At 35.7% G+C, this 22427-nt stretch overlaps 1 protein-coding gene across 2 annotated transcripts in view; it reads right to left on the bottom strand.

The window, feature by feature from the left end:
• Positions 1–22427, bottom strand: part of LOC145279763 (kinesin-like protein KIF2A) — a 139602-nt gene that overhangs the window by 90748 nt on the left and 26427 nt on the right. For both annotated transcript variants that reach the window (XM_080131070.1, XM_080131071.1), the window contains exons 2-3: positions 4277–4371; positions 453–530 (exon numbers count right to left, since the gene is read on the bottom strand). In XM_080131070.1, coding sequence (XP_079987196.1) covers positions 453–530; positions 4277–4371 — 173 coding nt within the window. The remainder of the gene's footprint in view (positions 1–452; positions 531–4276; positions 4372–22427) is intronic.

Genomic DNA, 22427 nt, shown 5'->3' with positions numbered 1-22427 from the left:
TGACAGAGTTGGTATCCTTCTCAACTATTACACAATATAAATAGCCTATGGAGTTTTAATCAGACAAGTTGCGAGGCCAGATTAAGTTATGGAAGCCCTTAGGTAGTCACTTCTGGATTTTCGCAGATATGTCAGAGTTCTGCTGTCACAGAAATGGTCTTCTCACAACCACCCTTTTCTACCCAGCATTTAACTGTAGACACTAACTCAATAACCTGAATTTAGTGTAAGTCCCTGCCTTCATCAAAAATAAACTCAAAGGCCATCACTGTTTTAGGAAACAGTCTTTATGATGCACAAAACTGAGCAGAACGTTGTCCAGCCAGTTGTTCTGAAACTAATCCCAACTAGAAGAATTAGAGCATCCCCAAGTACAACTAATTGTTTTTTCTGGTAGCCGATAAAGAGGGGGCGGGGATTAAATTCACAAGGAAGAAAAAGTTTTTACTTACCTTGGGGAGTGAAGTAGTCTTTCCATTGTCCGTGCCAATGAGGTCAGGATTCAAGCTAAAAATAGCTTCTATCTCGATCTGAAGTAAAAGAAAACTATTTTAATATTAAGTTTAAAAATATATTTTGCTATTTACCAAATGCAATAAAAAAAAAAAGAATTAAAAGTAAAAAATTTGATTCATAAAATGCTTCATATTCAGTTTAACTCATTTTTTGGAAATTTTATGCAAAACGACCATCTATCATTTTAAACTGTATTTTAACAACTAAAGAATCTTTTTTTAAATTAAAAAAAATCTGACTAAAATAAGTTATGACTATTTTTACATTGGGCATGTTTGGATATTTTTCTTTTAAAACCCTTTGCACTTTGCCACATTTTTTTACATTACTTTTTCAGTAAAAATTTTATCTTTAACACAAGATTAATCAATGAAATTTGCCATATAATCATTTTTATGCAAAGAATATGAATGTGCAACAGAAAATCTCCAGAAATTAATACTTTTCAAGTAATCTGCTGCAATACCTTAAAAACATTGTGTATCCATTAAACAAGTTAGAACTCAAAGTGAAATTGTAAAGTATATTATGTACAAGAAATACTAGGACTGTCTTAAAAGATTTCCTAAATTGCTTGAATTATAAATTTTTTGCTTGAATTATAAATTTATCACAATTTTATCTTCATTTCAAGGATTTCGAAAAAAAAAAAAAAAAAAAAAAAATTGAACAAATTTAGATTTTATGGTGTAAATATTTATGCAAATATTCTAAGATATAAAAATGATATTCTTGTTACAAATTATGTCAGGAATTAAGATTATGTTCAAGGTTAAAAACTAAAGGTTTCAATCTAAATTATAAATGTGACCATTAGCTATAGTTTTGCACCCCCTTTTCAATATATCTCATTATTTGGAGAAATATACATTCTTGTATAAAAATTTTCCATTTTTTTAATAATTTTTTCACAAATTTTATTGGTATGTATAGAGCAGAGCCATCCATGCCTACTCAAATTTACTGTGTCTACATGTATGTGTGTGTATATATAGATATATACATATATTTTCACATGAATTTTTTTTTTTTTTTTAATGTTTTTATTCCATTTTCACTCCAAACAAGGCACAGTACTACTTTGATGCAGGGGGTTACTGTCGGGGACATAAGTTGCAGGGATACTATGTAGGGAGTTGAGCAGCGAGATGTCTGTTCACATTACACTTTAGCTTCTGCATGTCAGTACAGTTGAGAAAGCAGGAATCCGGAAGGGCATTACAAAGTCTAGTAGTTCTGGGGAAAGAACTATTAGAGTAGAAGGCTTTCTTACATTTAGAGATCTCTGTAGGGGTTGGATTTTGCTGTTTGTTGAGTTTGTCGAGGGTATTTATGTCGAAGGGATACAAGGGCTTGTAGTTTGTCAGAGCATTCATCATTAAAATACTTGTAGAACAGACAGAGGGGTCAATGGGACAGAGGCTGAAGCTTAGATGACAGGTTGGCGACTTTTTCGAACCCTGTCCAGGAGCAAGAGACTTGTAGCAGATGCACCAGCCCAAATGTGACAACAGTACTCAATACATGGGTGAATGGTGGCCCAACAGAGATACAGGATACTTTCAGGTGTAAGTAGTTTTTTAGAGAGAGCCTACCTTCTTTGCAGCAACCTTGGCAATGCTCTCAATGTAAAGCTCATGTTCCCTGTGAACGTTAAGCTGAGGAGTACTTTCAGGTCATGTATCTTTAGCCATAGCTATTGGTGGTTGAGAAGGTTTCTTGTAATTATTGAAAGAAACAAGCTTAATCTTGGCAGCATTGAATGTGACCATCTATTTTTGTCCCCACTCTGCTACAGATTGGAGGTCTTCCTCTAGTGTTTTGCCATTTCTTTAGATATGTGTTCATTCGTTTTCCCCTCGTGCCTGTTATAGAACAGTGTCATCAGCAAATACACCCATCTCAGAAACAATTTTATCAGGAAGATCATTAGGAATAATAAAGGTCCAAGGATAGACCCCTGAGGTACACCTGCATTTCTATCATATCGTTTAGATGTACGACCGTCGAGGACAACCTGGATTCTTCTCTTAAGAAAGATTTAATTGTTAAGTATTCGTCCAGTGATACCGTAAGATCTGATTTTCCAGAGAAGACCATCGTGCTATACCCTATCAAAAGCCTTAGATATATCTAGAGCTACTACTTTACTCTCACCTTCTTTATCTAGTGTATGGTATATACGTTCAGAGATTAGTTAGAATATGTGCTGTAGAATAGGCTTGTCTAAATCCATATTGGTCGTCAGTCAGGATTAGCAGCTGTAAGGACTAGATGGACTAGAGCTTATGGACTCAAATATTTTGGCGAAAAGCGGAAGGAGGCTAATGGGGTGATAATTTAATGGGTCAGTTCTTTTGCCAGAAGTCTTGTAAACTGGTACCAGAGAAGCAGTTTTCCAGCAGTCAGGAAAGCAAGATTTGGCATTTGTTGTATAGTTTAGAGAGGACTGGAGCAACCTCAGCAGAGCACTTTTTGATTGACTAGCCTTAATTTAAACCTACACCACTTCCGGTTTGGCGGAAGGCGTAACAGCAAAGACGTCATTTTTTTTTCCACTTTCTTTTCCTCCTTCATAGTACAGGTTTGAGCCTGCCTGCCACCACTTTTTTTTTTTTTTTTGCTCAACACACACCTCCAAACACTTGGGCAACGTCGAGCACCCAAACTAGTTAAAAAATAAAAACATAATATTTATTTGTATATTGTGTTACAAAAGATCAAGTCAAAACATGATAGTTGTAATCAACGGCATCAGGTTTTGACTTGATCTTCTGTAATACCATTTATATATATATATATATATATATATATATAGGAATTTCTTATAAATGTTGTTACATTTTAATATTTGAAATTTTAAGTTGACAAACATGCTTACATTTTTTGTCGTAATATTTTTTAATATTATATTTGCTTCATAATTGAAAATGTGTTACATAAAGTTATTTCTTCAATAAATAAATTTATTAAAAGATGTTCAAAATATTTTAGAAAAACTGCAAAATCCATTTAGTTATCATTGCCATATCAAAAAGTACTCATTTCATTAATAATAAAAATATCTAAATTTTGTAGTTATTTCTAAACTAGCAGGGAGATTCAACATTGCTTCGAAATGAATGAGGTTCCACACTTCCAACATATTGTCATTGAAATTGGTGAAATTGTCCATTTTCCAATCAAATCAATTGATTGGTACTTTAGTCTGGTATCAACCATGTAGTCTACATTGCATTGTAGAGAATTTACTGTTGATTTTATAAAATTATTTTTATATAATGAATTGAATTAAAGTTTAAAATGCAAAAGTCAAGTATCATGGTTCAATTGTGCTCTAAACAGAAACATTCATTTTGAACGCACCCCTGTCTTATCAAAGAAACTACTATTGATTTTATATGCCGGGCCCTTCTTACACGGTGATAATACTTTTCAAATGCAATTGTGATATAAAGCTGTATAAGGCTGTTAACTTTGGTCAAAATCAGACTGTTCTCTCTTTAATCAGATCTTTTCAATTATAGCTTTTCAATAAAAAAAAAAAAACTATCTAAGAACACCCCCAGACACAAAGTAAATTTGTGTGAAACTAAAAAATCGGCCCAATAATTTCAGAATCCATAGGGAATGAACTCCCACACAGACAAAATGCATTTTATATATAAGTAGAGATAATCTGTATTGAAATACCTTCTATCCACTGAAAAAGCATTAGTATAATAAGCCTTTAAAGTCTCACAGTTAAGCGTTTGCTTACCTCTTTGCCTTTTGTTTCACCCTTTTCAAACCATTCCACAGTAACACTTTTTGCATCTTTATTCACAGAACTGATCACAGCAGAATGAACACGACCTGAATTAAAGAAAATTATCAAGAAATATTTAACAGATCAAATTATATTTTAACTTTGCACATTTACAAAAACAATATCTGTACATCATGATTAAATAAAATTCACATCTTTGATAAGTAACAAGGTATATTAATAGATTTCTATCTTATTATCACAGATGACAATTAAAAAACTGAAGGATGAATTAAATTTCATGTACTTTATTCAAATTTATTTTTAGATATTCAATTTCAACATTTTACATGTTGAAACAATTTAAATACTTATACAATCTAAATGATGCCCTGCATTTTATTAATATTATTTGGAAATAAGAAAAGCAGGAAAGTGTTAAAGGACAAGATGGCAAAAAAAAAAAGTGGCAAGCGACAGAAATGCTTGGGTCATTAGTGAAGCGAGTCGGATTTAAAACCCAGTGCATCTATAATGACTGACCTTTTTTTTTTTTTTTTACAGTGATCACCACTTATCAAGGCCCGGAAGCCACTCAGGGCTAAGGGTTATTGCAAGTACATTACGTTAGTGTGGAGATTTGATGAAGTGTTTACTTAAGGGGGCGGTTCATTAGGAATTTGTTAACATTGGACTTGAAGACATCCAAGTTGTAGTCCGGTGGGAAGCAGGCAGACGGAACAGAGTTGGGGAATTTTACAATTGCTAAACTGACTGTGCCAGTTTCCATAATAATTATATCACCGTAGTTTCCTAGATGAAAATCCACAGAAACTTTTGTGTATCAAAACATGCTTAATGACAAGCAGAGTGTATTTATTGTTTATTTATTCATATAAATATTGGCAATAATGTTTGTACAAATAAATAAATGCACTAATATATATCAAGTAAAAAGTTTACACACCAAAAGCTTCTGTAGACTTAAAGCAAATATAAATATTAATATTTATATTGTAATCCCACTAAAATAAAAAAAAAGCTCAATACAACCAAAATAGGAAATAGAGCTTGTCATAAAAGAACAATTTAAAACTGTAAATTATAATTTACAGTTTTAAATTGTTCTTTATTAATATAGTATTATAGAAAACAAAAAACAAATGTAAAGTTACATACGTTACAATTTTATTGCATTCAAATAGTACCAATAGGGAACATATAATGAAGTATTTTCAATTGTATGATTTGAATATAATATGTAACTTTAGATTTTATCATTTCCTTTTCTTTATACATACACATATGTGTACAGAGATTTAAATACAGTTAAAATTACATGCAAAATGACTAAATAAATCATAAGTTCTATTGAAATAAATATTAGAGTCATAAATGAAACAAATTGAATGCTAATTGTTTTAAGAGCTTTATTATTTAACAGTAGAAAAGCTAATCTATTTTATGCTCCTAGGCAGAGATACTTAAGTGGAAATCCAAACAATTAAACCTGCTGACAACGTGTTCAAGATCGTTTAAGTATATAATACAAACTAATGAACAACAGTATTACAATAACAAGCCTCTCAACTCTGTGCCTCATCTCAATTTAGCTGATGTGCGTGAATAAAAACAGACAAAACAATTTACTTCTTTTGGGTTTTCTGAGTATTAAATTACATTCTTTTGAGATCAAATAAGGTAAATCCTTACTGAAAAGAGACCTTTACACAAGTTAGAGGAACAAATTGAAGACCAACTTAGAAAACTATGATGGCTGATGAGGCTAGAACTACATTATGAAAATATTTGGTATAAAATTAAAAAAAAACAAAAATTAAAAATAAAGATAATTTTTTTTTATTTGATTGAAATTTATTATTGAGATAAGTATTATTTATTAATTTCATTTTTTTGCAGACTATTATCCTCATCTTTTCTTAGTTGTTTCACAACGTTTCAGTCAACTATTCCTCTGGCCCATGGCACAGTTGATAGAGACGTTGAATCTCTACGGTTCCAGGTGAGAATTGTCTGAAGATAGCAGTTTCAATCCTACCCAAAGCCGCCCAGAGGCTTACTTGGCTAAAACGTAGTGAGACGACAACAACTACGGAAGGCAGTGAATGCAGTCAGGAGATTCAGAGTTCCTATCCATCGCAGTTACCACCTGTCGAAGGCTAGAGGAATAGTTGTCCGAAACGTTGTGAAACAACTAAGAAAAGATAATAGTCCACAAAAAATTAAAAAAAATTTTTTTTTTTATTTAAATACATTGACAGTCGATAGAAAGGTAGTTTTTTTTTTTTTTGTCTTATTTTTATCCCAATACCAAGTTTGGTTATTTTGTTTCATGCTTTGAATAGCGAATTCTTCACAGGGAGAAAAATATTTCCTTTACAACAGTTAATCCTAATTTAAACATGCTATAATCAATTTCTTTTAAGTGTTTTTATAAACAACTGTACATTGTCTGAAAGTTTTTACTTTCAATTTGTTAAACTAAAGAGACTTTCACCCGATTGTGAAGAATGAAGTTCAAAATCGGTGACGTCAGCACTTGTGTTAACTATACAAAGTATGGAACAGCAGAAGCGACTTAATGATTTTTTAGAAACTTATTTTTCTTTTTCAAACTGCAATTAATAATTAATCTTTATTATAATTTTGTTAGGTTTTAAGATTTACAGTTTAATGATTAATAATATTATAAATATTTGTATATTAAATATAAAATGTTAACATTCGAACAGTAGTCATTGAAAAAAAGGAGCTAAAATAAAAATAGGCTAAGATATTTTTCATTAAATAAATCGTAGATGCTGATAAAAATAGTGCTTATGCACTTATGTTACTGTGCTATCTTTTAAAATCGTATTTAAAAGTTAAATTTGAGTTCTACGATATTTTTTATCACATTGTTAGGTGAAAGTACAAAATAGTTATAAACTCCCTCCCCTCCCCATGTTAAGAATAGCTTCTTAAATGACATTATTTTAGCACGGTAATTTTGGGTCTAAACACTTGAAATTTTAGATATAGGTTACTTGGACATGGATCTAATTTGGTTTGAGCTCAAAACAGTAGATGTTAAGGGAGCAAAATTGGGGGCAGAATTTTTAAAAAATGTGATCTCTGCAATAACTCAGCCAATTTTTGGTCTAAACAGTTGAAATTTTACATAAAAAGGTATTCAGATATAGGGCAAGCTTTTTAATCGTTTTTTTTTTCCTGAAAATTTGGCTTCCAAGGGGTCAAAGTTAAAAAAGTTTGACCTTTGCAGTCTCTAGCAGACTATTAAGCCATTTGAAATTTTACATAAAGGGTATTCAAACTTTCAGCAAGCTTTCTAATCAGTTTTTGGGCGAAAAATTGTCTGCCAAAAGGTCAAAGTTGAAAGAGTCGACCTTTTCAGACACTACCAAATTCCTCTGTCAATTTTGGGTCTAAACACTTGAAATTTTAAATGCAGGTAACTTGAACATGGGTAAAACTTTGTATTTTATTTGAGACCAAAATAAAAAATTTTAGGGTTCAAAATTGGGGTCAAAATAAAAAAATATTACCTCTGTGGTCTCTACGAAATTACTCGGACAAATTTTCGTCTAAACATTTGAAATCTTACATAAAGTGTATTCACACGTAGGGCGAGTTATGAACAGTACATAGGGCCCGAGCAAAGCTGGGCTGAACTGCTAGTAAAGTCATAAGTTACAAAAAGAGTAATTTCTTATATTACTAAAAAACAAAAAAAAAACAACTAGTCCGTGTTAATGATATCAATTTAACTAAGAAAAAAACCCTGAAAACAATAAAAATTTATATGTTACTCGATAACCTTTCATACATTTTTTATGCAGAAATTTATGAATAAATAAACATTTACAATACAAAAGTGGATAAAAAGTAATATAAGACTTACCTTTTTGTAAAACAAAAATTTCTTTTTAACGAACTACACACACAAGAGTTAATCGTATTAAATTATTTTTAATGTTCTCTTGACAAAAATTATGTAAATGATGGGACAGTTAATTAGAGGCCTCCGTACATTTTTTTGAAAAAAGGGAAAAATAAAATTGCTACTACTTCAATTAAAACAATCAAATCAAAATAAATTTTTTTAGGCTGATGTTGGATTTCCCATTTTAACATTCCCAATAGTCATATATTCTATTATATGAATATATTTTTTTAATATTGGAAACCTGTTCTAAAAAATTCTGTTTCAACTTCATATCGCGGAATATTGGAATTTAATATCATTTAAATCTTTTTAAAATTAATTATTTTTTAGAATCCTGTTTTTTTGTTGTAATTCAAATAATTATATTATTGAGAAAAAGTGTTGATTTTCTTTTAAACATATTGAGCTTATGTATTTTTTTTTTACAACTTCAAATGGAATAAATTATGGACATATATATATATACTAGCGGGGTACCCAGCATTGCCCGGGTATTAAGAGGAGTGTATGCGTTGGGGGGGGGGGGGAAATCAAAACAAAAGAATAAGCGAAGTAATAACTCTGTTTAAATCTATATATATAAAAACGAAAATGTATGTGTGTATGTTTGGAAGTCTGCTAAAATCTTTCAACAGACACGACGAAAATTCACAAACTCGGTATCACATCGAAGCTCCATCCTTTGCTCGAAAAATTGGCCAAAAACGTTCACTTTTTCACCCCGAAATCGACAATTTTCGACAGGCGGGGGGGGGGGGTCAACAAAAACGGTCCTCTCGTGACAATGACCGATTCTACGCAAGCGTCAGATGACGTCGTGACCTGATTTACTTTAAATAGTTGAAAAACCGAACAAATTTTGTGAACGTCGCCTTAGCTCAGTAGGTTAAGACCTTGGTTCATTATCTAAACGTTTTGGGTTCGAATCGTGGTGTGAGATTTTTTTTTTTTTCGATTTTTTAAATTTTAATATCGAAACAGGCTTATTTAAGCCATTTTTCACATGTTCGTTTTTCTGTTTTCATCGTTCGTTTGCCTTACGTTAGTTTTTGTGTTTTTTTTCCCGCTTAGTGTTAACGTTGTTTTCTTTTTTTTACTTCGCTTATAACAAACAAACCTACGTCGTCGTCGTAATGCTCGACAACTTCCGGCCGCGCACCTGTCAATTTGGTTCTTAAATAAATTCAAACTTCTTTCACTAACTCATTCTGGCTGGCCAATTTTATTTTCAAACTTTGCCTCGGGTTCTTTTTTATTTAACATCACACAAACCTTCAAACACCCGGGCATCGCTGGGTACCCCCCCCCCCGCTAGTATTATATAAAAAAACAAAAACAAACGAACGTGATGCAAACGAACGATGCTAAAATTTCTTGAAATCGGAAAAACAAAAAATAAAAGAAAAGGCGAATGTGAGGGAAAAAAAAAAATTTTTTTTTAAATGAACGTGATGCAAAACGAACGATGTTAAAACTAAAAAATCTGAAAAATAAAAATAAAAAAAAGTGAATGTGAAAAATGGCACAAATAACCCTGTTTCAATTGGTGGGGGGGTGGCAGATGGAAACGAAAAGTAATAACCCTGTTTAAATATTTAAAATAAACAATCAAAAACAAAAAAAACAGCAAAAAATGTTTTGGGAGGGAGGTAGGCTTGAACCCCAAGCCTTGAAGTTAATAGTCTGACAACATAGCATTAAGCCACGAAGCCAGGAACTTTAAAAAGAGTCGAAAATAAGCATTTAAAAATGAAGGTGGGTTTTCTAGGTCAAATATCACGCCATAGCAGGAGCAGAGAAAACGAATTCACAGCGCAAATTTTGTTGTAAGATAAAAGTGGCCAAAATAAAAGAAATTTACAACGTTGTTTCGTAAATGTTAGATATTATGATCTCGGTAGCATATAAAAAGTTATAAGAATGAGCAAGCAAGCCAAGTTTTGCCAGACATACAGAAAAAATGCACACACACAAACACATTTTCGCTTTTATATATATATATACTAGCGAGTTTGGAGGTGTGTGTGTAACACCAAAGAGGGGCCACATCAGATCAGTAGGGTCGATGTGACGTTTTTTGTGTTAAATGTAATATTCAATCCCGGGCGAACGCCGGTTACAGAAAAAAAAAAAAAAATTTTTTTTTTTTTAGTTAATATTTTTATGTGTCAAAATCTTGTTGAAATACCATACGGTCGGAGGATAAAAATAGAAATCGCATGCTAAACTTCAAAGCGAAAGATTACTTAAAACATTTTTTAAAGCAAAATACGCTCGCGTTTGAACTAAACGAGCCAACACAATAATATTCCGAAACAGAGATTTGAAATGTCGGTCGGCTTGAAATGTGGTGTTTGACAGGTGAAATGTCGGATCATTTTTGATCTGAGAAACACACACACACATACACACGAAACAGATCGGGCCTGATAAAAGAATTAATGACGTCAGCCCAAGGTTCGACATGAATTGTTTTTTAATATGTATTATCTGAGAAACTTCAGAATGATATGTTTTGGGAGTAAATAGAATATTTTGGGGAAATACTCAACCTGCCGATGCACAAAGGACTTCAAAAGCAAGCCAGTGTTTATTTCCAATTATGACTTATCTAAAAATGTCATTTGGCAAATTGTTTTGGGCGCTAATGGGAATTCTGACATGTAAAGAATATTTTTTTTTAAAAATCACACGGATGTTTTTACAAAACAAATAATTCAAAGAGGAAAGGAGATCAAATGGATATTTTTAAATAGATGAAATCTGGTGATCTATTACAAGCTAAAAATAATATTTCCTCTGATTATCAGTTGATAATATGGAAAAAAAAACATTATCTAGAAGGCGGGGTCAGGCAAGTTGGGGAGGAGTCAATTTGATTTTGGAAATTGGGGGCAGAAAAATAATACCTGCCACAAGCCAAATTGACCAATGAGAAGGAATCAGGTGGATTGTTATCAATCAATTTGATTGGTCGAAGACGAACGTAGGCGTCGTCATTATTCAAGGGTTTTACTATATAAGATCTGTAAAACTCGATTTAATCAGATAGAAGAAGAGAGAAGACAGAGAGAGATCTTTGGAGCGACAGAGATAAAGGTCTCGGTAGAGGAATCCAGCCACCCAACTTCTCTCTCCCCCTCGCTGGTCGCCAGAGAGCTCAATTTGCAACTTAATAGAATTCAGAGGACCTAGGAAGAGACCAGCCAGAACACCTTAACGATAATTACAACGGTCCGCGACTCCGACCGAGTATTTCAACAACAAGAAGCTCATTCACAAATCTAATTGCTTGCTTCCATTTAATCTTCAATTGTACATACGTCTGTAGATAATCATTTATGAATTTCCTAAATACATTATATATCAACCAACCTCCAGAGTTTGTTTGCTGATGTTCCATGTAACTTTATTTCTTTTACTTGCCACTTGTGACCCCGAGGATGACCAACTAGACGATCAAGAAGAACAGGCCTTGAGGACTGTGCAACCGAGAAGAGTCCTCCAACGCCTTGACGAGGACTCACTGGGTGACGCGACGTACCAACGGTTGGCAGACCTGGTTGCCCAGTCGACATAATTAATTACCTGGTGACTAGGATAGTCATAATTGGGCATCGACCAAGGTTAAGATCATAACTGTACCGACCAGGTTGCAGATCATAACTGGGCCGCGACCAGAGGTTTAAGGTCGTGTAAGGTCACGTGTAAGGTCACATGTGGAAACTCCGGGGTTGGGGGTTAAAAAAAAGAAAATGTTTTGGTAGGTAAGTATGAGGATCGAACCCAAACTCTTGAGGCAAAGTTGTAAATTAAAGTGTGAAAAAAAAAAAAAAAAAAAAAACGTGTGACGTTAACAATTGACCCACCACGAGATGCTAATGGAAATACATTTTAATTTATTTAATTACTTGGATTTGGCAGGTGCCCATTTTAATGACTTAATGAGGTCAAGTTTGACTGCGGGATTTTTATTTTCCTAAGATGTTATAGGAAAAAGACTAACCCACATGCGGCGAGCAACAAATGTTGAATATTTATCTTCCCGAAATTGAGCAAATTAAATAGACAAGCGAGCTTCGTTGTTAACTGAGATATTACGATTTATATGTGATATAAAAAGTTTTAAAAAGTTGTTAAGCAAGCGACCGCTTCTCTGAAAGAAGCCTTTTTTTTTTTTTTTTTTTTTTTTACAAAGGCATCACCACATTATCAAGGCCAAGAGGCCACTCAAGGATAAGGGTTAAAGAGTGTACAGTAGAAATTGGTCAATATAGTAATCATTAGTAATGAAAATTTGGTAAATTTGATAACTTATATGGAACGGCTCATCAAGAACTTATTTACTTTAGACTTGAACACAACCATATTGTAGTCAGCCGGAAAGCAGGAAAACGGAAGACAATTCCACAGGCGTGCAGTTCTAAGAAAGAAGCTTTGTTCATGGAATCTACGTTTAGGTTTAGGCACAGATAAAGAGAGGGGGAAATTATTGATAGTGTTTACAGCTAGACGAGTGTTTCTTGTGAAAGTTTGGCGAGGGGGGACCATAGATTGAAGCTCAGTTGAACACTTTCCATGAAAATAACGATACATCAGAGACAAACTCGCAACATCTCTTCTGTGAGATAGAGGTTGCAAGGAGGAGAAAAGGACATCTCCTACGAGGCTACGAAGTCTATTTTGAACTCTATCAAGGCAGGACAAGTCCTTTCTAGCAGCTCCTGCCCAGATGTGGCAACAGTATTCCATCCTTGGACGTACCTGGCTCTTATATAGATAGAGAATAGCATCAGCAGTGAGATATCTACCGGATCGATAGAAAGATCCCACCATTTTTCCAGCGGCCTTGGCAACAGATTTGATATACGTGTTCCATTTAAGATCAGGAGTAATGGTCAAGCCCAGAAGCTTGTCAAAACTAGAGGCCTCCTGAAGACGAGAGCCATTCATTTCAATTGATGACAAATGTGGATTAGAATGTTGATGATGTAAAGAGAGAAGCTTGGTTTTAGATGCATTAAAAGTAACCAGCCACTCCTTTCCCCATTGTACTACGTGCTCAAGATCAGAGGAGAGAGAATTGGAGAGAACTTGGTCGTTTACTGTCTTAGATGTGCTACCATAAATGGTAGTGTCGTCAGCATAAATGTCTACAAATGATGTAAGGATATGATTTGGAAGATCATTAATGTAGATCAGGAAAAGAGTTGGGCCCAGGATGGATCCCTGAGGGACACCGGCATTAATACTGTGAGCTTCTGATTTTTGCCCCTCAACTACTACTCTTATGAACCTATCAGAAAGAAATGATTTAATAATTGAGAAGACTTTTCCAGCTATACCATAGCTAGCGATCTTATGAAGTAAACCTTTATGCCATACCCTATCAAAGGCTTTAGATATGTCAAGAGCAATTGCCCTAGAAAGATTGCCACCGTCAAGAGATTTGCTAATCCTATGCGATATAACTGTAAGGACATCTGCTGTAGATCTAGCAGAACGGAAACCATATTGAGTGTCACTAAGAAGGTTATTTTTGTTGAGATGGTTTGTAGACATACAGAAAAAGCGAACACACATACATACATACATACATTTTTACTTTTATATTTATAGATAGACTAGCGAGGGGTACCCGGCGTTGCCTGGGTGTTTGGAGGTGTGTGTGTTTTTGGGTAAATGAAAACAAAAATCGTTGGCCAGGTGTTTATTTTAAAAATCCCCTGAAGCCTTGACGCACAGTTGGAAAATAATAAAGTGTGAAAAAAAAAAAAAAAACAACATTTAATGGCAGGTACGCGTTTTTGACGACTTAATGATGTTAACTTTGAGTGCAGGACACTGTTTTATTTACCGCGAGTCTGTTCGCTTCTTTCTTTATACGAAAAAGTCGAATCGACGTGCAGCGATCGAAAACTGTTGAATATTTAAGTTTTGTAAGTCAGGCAAATTAAATACACATGCGATGCCAGTTCGTAACTCGTACATATCATTTAGACGTGATATAAAAAGTTTAAAGAAGAAGCAACCTGAGCGAAAAGCAAGCGGAAAAAATCCTTTCTTGAACATACACGAAAACGCACACACACACACACACACTCGCTTTTATATTTATAGATAATCAAAAACAACTTTTTAAATTATTAAAACTCTTCAGGTTTAAAAAATGTTGCAATTTTTATGAGCGTAAATTTATTGTTTAGTTTTTCTAACATAAAATATAGTGGTAGAATACCTCATATTTAATGAAACGTACTTTTAATATGCAAGTTAATTTAAAAATGAACAAGTATTGAAAATTTCATGAAAATTTGATCATTAGTTGATTTTTGCAAGATTTTTTTAAACATGGGTGTGTTTATGGCTTCACAATGGTCACTACATAGAAACGTTTTAAAGCGTTGATAATGTAAACATGATTTTAGTCTCACATTTTCATTATTTTTGTATGTTGTAAAAAATTTTGTTAAAATATTAGTTTATTTGAAGCTTCTTTTACAAAGTACAAAAGTTAAGATGATAATATTCAATTAAAATTACATTGTGTTACATATGGGGGGGGGTAAATCTGTGGTGTGCATTGGAGGTACTTATTAAACTGTGATTTTTTTTTTTTTTTTTTTTAAATATTCTCGTTTTTGAATACAATTTTTAAATTTAATTAGTACAGTATCATTTAATTAGTACAGTATCATTTGGTTACTAAATTCTTATAAACTTGTTACAAAACTAATTTTTTTTTTTTGTTATAAGGAATTGAAAATGTTTAAGAATTGTCAAGAACAGTAAAACCAGAACCTGGGCATTATGATAGAAAGTTGCTGCTCTGCATATTGTTATCGAGTATCATTCATTCATTTTGTATGAATCAGATGTTTATTGTTGACATTCGTTTCCCTGATATCTTTCTAATTAGAATTCTTTCTAGAAAGAGATTGGGTATTTATGGAAGGGATTACATGAAGGTTGCCAACACCTGAGTTAAAGTGTTTCTGTGGAATGAACTGGATTTGAACTTGACATCAAGTTATCAGTCCATGTCGTTAGCCACCATTACTTCCCTACTGTAGCAATTGCTATACAAGTAAATATTGAAAAACTAATATTTGAAAAATGTTCTTAATAGACGATGGGCCAGCCACAATTTTCATGTCATTCTGTCAACGCACAAACTATATGGAAAAATTTTACTTGATTTTGAGAATTTCAATACCATAGATTCTAAATCTAAAAGAATCTCCAGGTGAATGATACACATTTTTTTTTATAATTTGCTATTTAATTTTATTATTTTACTGCAAAAGTTGAGCATAAAAATCATGTAAGAGAAGCAGTCATTGAGTAAATGTCTTTTTTTCCGGTCAGTAGTTACTTCCCCTTGTTTACAAATTTGTCAAAAAATACATTCCCTGAATGTTAGTTCTTACATTAATTAATTAGTTTAAACATAATTAATACATTTTTTTTTTCATAAAATCTCACGGCCTTGAGTTTTCTATTTGTTTTAAAATAATTTCACGTAGAAAAAATTCTATTCAAAATTTCCTCCGTTATTTAGTGAGGCAGATTGCTAAAACAATCTTTCACTTGATGATACAAGCACCAAAATTGGCACACATGTGGTTCAGAACTCCCACTTTCAGAAAAGCACGTTAGCCAACTTTAAAAACAAAATGGCCGCCATTCGTACCAGTACGAAACTGTATTTGCATTAAACATTGTCAAAGTAATAACATTTTGATGATCTGTATATCAAAATGTTTTTTGACACAAGGAATCAAATTCTGCAATCAAAATTTCAATATCATTAAGCGTTATAGTGATATGAACTAGCACTGTCTCAGTGAAGTTACCGATGTGGTATCTCAAATTGTTATGACAAAAGCACAATATACTACAACAGACTGAAGTGACTTGCTTGAATTTAACCTAGATCATTTTTTTTTTTTTTTAATTTTTTTTATTACATTTTCACCCCAAACAAGGCACATTGCCACTTTGGTGTAGAGGGCTACTTGGGCAGCAAGATATCGATTCACGTTACACTTAAACTTCTGCATGTCAGTACAGTTGAGTAAGCAGGGTCCTGGAATGGAATTCCAAAGTCTAGCAGTTCTGGGGAAAAAATTACTGGAGTAGAAAGCTCTTTTACATCTAGGGATCTCTACTGGGTAGGGTGGGATTTAGCTGTTTGTCGTGTTTGTCGAGGGTGTTTACGTCGTGGGGGCACAAGTGCTTGCAGTTTGTCAGAGCATCCACCATTAAAATACTTATAGAACAGGCAGAGGGATGCAACATTTCATCAATGGGCAGAGGCTGGAGCTTAGATGACAGTTCAGGACCCATCAGATTGGCGACTCTTTTGAACCTTGCTTAGGAACGAGAGACCAGTAGCAGATGCACCAGCCCAAATATGACAACAATACTCCATACATGGGCGAATAGTGGCCTTATAGAGGTACAAGATACTTTCAGGTGTTAGTAGTTTTCTAGCACGGTAGAGAGAACCTACCTTCTTCACAGCGGTCTTGGCAATGCTTTCAATGTAATTGTTCTAACTTAATGTTTCCTGTGAACATTAGGCGAAGGAGTTTTAAAAGATCTACTTTCAGATAAAGAATCATTGGTCATTGCTATAGATGGTAGAGAAGGTTTCTTGTAATTATTGAAGGAAACAAGTTTAGTCTTGGCAGCATTGAATGTGACCATCCATTTTTGTCCCCATTCCACTACAGATCGGAGGTCATCCTCTAGCGTTTCTGCCATTTCTTTAGATATGTGTTCATTTATTTTCCTGTCGTACCTGTTATAGAGTGTGGTGTCATCAGCATATATACCCATTTTAGAGGCAATTTTGTCAGGGAGGTCATTTATGAATATTAGGAATAGTAAAGGTCCAAGGATAGACCCTTCAGGTATTCCCGCATTTATATCATATGGCTTAGATGTACGACTGTCAAGGACAATCTGGGGTTTTCTCTTAAGAAAGATTTAATTATGTTAAGTATTCTCCCAGTGATACCGTATGATCTAATTTTCCTGAGGAGACCCTCAGGCCATATCCTGTCAAAAGCCTTAGATATATCTAGAGCTACCGCTCTACACTCTCCCACTTTGTCCAGTGAATGGTATATATTTTCAGAGATTACAGTTAGGATGTCTGCTGTGGAACGGGTTTGCCTAAATCCATATTGTTGGTCAGTCAGAAGTTTAGCATCTGTACGGTGATGGACTAGAGCTTGGTTTTACTCTGCATTTACAGCTACACATTAGTGTGCACTTCAGGGTGTAGCGATAACATTTGCATGATCTTTTTTTTTTGGGGGGGGGGTCACCACTTATCAAGGCCCGAAGGCCACTCAGGGATAAGGTTTATTGCGTGAACAGTAATCAATGAGATAGTATTGTAGTAATCATTAGTATTGGGGGTTTTGATAGAGTGTCTTACTTAAGGGGGCGGTTTTGTCAGGAGTTTATGTTGGACTTGAAGACGTCCAAGTTGCAGTCAGGTGGGAAACAGGCAAGCGGCAGAGAGTTCCACTGGCGTGCAGTTCTAAGAAAGAAGCTTTGCTCATGAAATCTACGTTTGGATTTAGGCATAGATAGAGAGTGGGGAAAATTATTGGCAGATTGGTGAGGGGGGGGACGAGGGATTAGAGCTCAGACGAGCACCTGCCATGGAAATAACGCTAAAACACAGACAGGCTCCCAACATCTCTTCTGTGAGAGAGAGGTTGCAGGGAAGAGAAAAGGGCATCCCCCACTAAACCACGAAGTCTATTTTGTACTCTATCAAGAGCAGGATAGGCTGTTTTTAGCAGCTCCTGTCCAGATGTGGCAGCAGTACTCCATCCTTGGATGTACTTGACTTTTATACAGATAGAGAATTGCATCAGTAGTGAGATATCTTCTGGAGTGGTAGAAGGATCCCACCATTTTCCCAGTGTCCCTGGCAATAGATTTGATGTACGTGTTCCATTTCAGATCAGGAGTAAAGGTCAAACCCAGAAGCTTGTCAAAACATGGAGCTTCCCCAAGACGAGAGCCATCCATTTTAATTGATGCCAGATGGGGATCAGAGCGTTGATGATGTAAAAATAGAAGCTTGGTTTTGGATGAATTAAAAGTGACCAGCCACCTCTGCCCCCATTGTACCACATGCTCAAGATCAGAGGAGAGAGAATTAGAGAGAACTTTGCCATTTATGGCCTTTGATGTGTTGCCATAGATGTCGTGTCATCAGCATAGATGTCAACGAATGATTTAAGTATGTGTTTTGGGAGATCATTGACGTAGATCAGGAGAGTTGGGCCCAGGATGGACCCCTGAGGGACCAGCATTAATACTGTGGGCCTCTGATTTCTGCCCATCAACCACTACTCTTATGAACCTATCAGAGAGAAATGATTTAATGATTGAGAAAACATTTCTAGTTATACCGTAGCCGGAAATCTTTTGAAGTAGGCCATGCCATACCTTATCGAAGGCCTTTGATATGTCAAGAGCAATTGCCCTGGAAAGGAAACCTTTGTCAAGAGATTCACTAATCCTATGAGATATAACCGTTAGCACATCTACTGAAGATCTTGCAGAGCAGAAACCATATTGCATGTCACTAAGAAGGTTGTTTCTATTGAGGTGGTTGACTACTTCTTTATTTAATATGGATTCCAACAACTTACTCATGACACATAGGAGACTTATTGGTCTGTACTGAGAGGGAGATGACTTTTCACCTGAATTCTTAAATACAGGGCAAACTGATGAGGTTTTCCAGGGTGTTGGAAAGCACTTCTCCTTAAGGCAACGCTTAAACAGTTTTGTAAGTATGGGGGCAAGTTCTGGTTGGAGTTTTTTTAGCATTATAACTGGAATGCCGTCAGAGCCAGTTGCTTTACTGGAATCAAGGTTCTTGATTAGCTAGGATAGTTAGGATTAGTTGGGATAGAATACTGACACCAAATTTCTCAAGAATGTTGAAATCAGCATCTTCTATAGTAGGTGGATACTGACTCAGTTTGCTGAATACTGGGCCCACTTCAGGAAAAACTGCCCATGTTTGCCATGCAGTTGTATTCCCTCTACTTCGAAAGACAGAGACCACATCACAACCAGTGAAGGCATGAAAGAAGAATATGCCACTACATTTCTCTTGGCTGAGGTTCATCGCTAAGTCATGAATTGGGAACCATCTAATGGACTGTCCCTGGCCGAATTCTAACCAAAGCATTTCTAAGCCATCATTCTGAAAACTCGCAAAGACAACAACTGCTATGACAAGGATGTCTGTGTCACATGCCTTAATCAACACAGATTTTGTCTTCTGTTTGACTGCATGAACTCCATGTGTGAAAATCCTGGAGTATGTTTCTTCATGATTGCAAGGTTATAGACCTTCAAAGTTGGAGGATTTGTTTGACAAAACCTTCTCTCCTTTGGTCACAACTACATCATTGTCGGGACACATGGATACAATCTTGTCTGCTCGATACTCAAACAGTTCTGTCTTATTGTAATTGTCTCTCAGAAAACTGGACTAGATGGGTGGCAGCTTAAGTTTGTCTGTCACTCTACGGCAACTTCCTCTGCCTCACTTTGATCTTGTTTTAGCCTGAGGCTTGAAGTCTTGTAGACATCAACCACAATATCTGTTTACTCATACTTCAATGAGTAACTCAGAATCTTTGGCACTACATCATAGACAGCATATTCCTTAAATGTCTTTGAGGTCTTTCACGAGAAATGTACAAGAGCTGCACCATCAATAATGATGACATCACATTCTGGCCGAGAATCAAGAAGAGGAATGGTATCTTCCAGAATACCAACGAGGTTAGACATCTTTCCAGGATAGAGATTCCCTGTGTCACTCAGTGCTGCAAGAAAAGACTGATTCTCATGCCTTAAGAATTCTAACAAATCACATTCTCGTGCTTGACAAGATATGAAAAGCTGTGAGAATAGATTGCAGCCATTTTTCAGTACCTGTTTCTTCTTGTCAGTGAAAGCTACAGCTGCTTGCTGGTGAAAGAAGTCCGTTTTGTTCTTTTTAATGGGCTTGTAGAAGGAAGCCCATCACCAAGACTATTGAAAAAGTCTTTAAAGGCAGCTTCACCTTTATCAATGCAAGTTCTGACAAGCTCTGCAGCACTGGAATGTGCAAAGATCTTTGTGTCCAGTGTGAGAAGATCTTTGAACTCTTTTTGGAAAGGATTGCCTAGATCCTTCATTGCACTAAACAACTTCTTGACCTTGTCAGTGAAGGACTTCTGAGATTGGGTAGTCTGCTCATGATGTCTGATATCCTCATTCCCCAACTGGGAAGCCAACTCATTAGTGAACCAGTTCGTTAACCTCTGGTCCAGACACCATCCATCACCTCAGTACAGATGGATCCTCAGTAATACCAATGGCACCACCATCACCTTTGATCACTGCATCATTGGCTTGGTCAATGGCTATAGCAGAAAATTCCATGTGAGCCTTGTGGACCACAAACTTTCCAAGTTGGAATTCACGGAACACTGCGGGATGAGTTTGTTCCAAGAATACCATGTCTCTGAGGTGGATGGGGGCCATTGAGCATAGTTGACATTGTTGTTGGCAAAGAAGGGGATCAGAGCAGAGAATGCTTGACAGTACAAGCTGTTAGCCTCTCTAAAAGATCTAACCAACGAGAACACAACCAACTCCATCGACAGAACAAGCTCCCACAACTGAAACTGAGGGCTCTCTTTCCTCTGTCTCACACCAGCCATCAAAATCTAGCACTCTGTTTTCTTTTGTAGAGTTATAGTCATATGCATCCTTTTGGAGCACAGAGAGACAGCATGCTGTGACCTTGTGCATATGGCATGTTTTTGTGACACTGGATGGAGAGAGAAATGAGTCTGCAGTTCCAGAGGAAGCCACCTCAGTGTCCATGAGAGCACCTGTCCATCCGCTATTCTGGAGCAAGGTCCCATGTAATCTGAATGCAACCATCTCTATGTGGAGGCCACCAAACATTACCACAAACCTGTCCTCGTCATACTGGTCAGGCTAGTGCCACTGGACTTGTTTAGCAAGAGTGTAGATTGGCTGGTCTGCAGTTAACACAGGAACCTGGTTTGGATTGGATTGAGGTGAGAAATAGCATCCTTGACTTTGTTGATATGTCTCACCATACCAACAGAATGAGCCTCATCACGTAGAAAAGGCAACAGTGGAGTTATGCTCACTTCAAACTCAAAATCTCGCTTCTTCTCTGCATAGTGGGTTGACCAACTGATGTTAACCTCATCACCCACTTCCTGTGTGAGACTGATCTTCTGTAGCCATTCATATTTATCTTTTAGGGGAAGACTTGGCAAAGATGCATATGTCACATTGCTCTTGGGAGGAGATGGATTCTTTTTGGCAAAGAAAGCAGGGTGAACATTTGTGTAGGAGCCAGGAAGTTCTGAGACTTTCTTCACATTGCTGCTCTTGATAGAAACTGGTTCTTCGTCAGCTAATGTATACTGAAAGATTGTGATCTATATTGTCCATTGCACTTGTACAGAAGAGACCTTTCCTCAACTTAAGGGGACAAACCACACTTTCCTTAACATATCTACTTACAACTGTATCTCCTAGCTGGGCTGATATGTCAGGCACTATCATGGGATACTAAGACCATGGTCCTGCAGCATTTCCACAAGATGCCTTTTTCTGGTCTTAGCATGAACAGACATCACAATGTTGACTGGAAGTGGAGTCTCTCTATCTCTAGAATGCTTTCGTGTGCAAGCACCTTCTTTGTACTTGGCAAAACAGTTGTATTGAAGAAGTTAAGCCATTGCCAGGTCAGTTGTAATTGCTCCAAACCTGAGCTGTAACTTGATATCTGCTCCATGCTCAATCATACAGATGAATTGAAGCAAAGTTGAGGGCAAGGAATCGTACACTGAATTCTCATACAGAGTGCCCGGAAACTTACACTTGTGTTCCACCATGTGCCTAGTCAGTATCTTAGCAGCTTTGGCAAGGATGATTGCATCAGTGTAGGAAGATGCTTCTGACATCGGGGCCAATGTTTTTGTCAAATGCTAGGAGTACAGCTCTACCTTTCTTATAGGCTACAAGTTCAGGTAGCCTTTCTTATAGGCTACAAGTTCAGGCAGCCTTTCTTTCAGCCTGGTCGAGTTCACATCAGGTATGTCTGCCCCAAAC

This window comes from Euprymna scolopes, chromosome 7 (assembly GCF_053919585.1).
Source record: "Euprymna scolopes isolate OS-2025 chromosome 7, ASM5391958v1, whole genome shotgun sequence".
Taxonomy (NCBI): domain Eukaryota; kingdom Metazoa; phylum Mollusca; class Cephalopoda; order Sepiida; family Sepiolidae; genus Euprymna; species Euprymna scolopes.
This window is presented reverse-complemented; position numbering and strand designations above follow the sequence as displayed.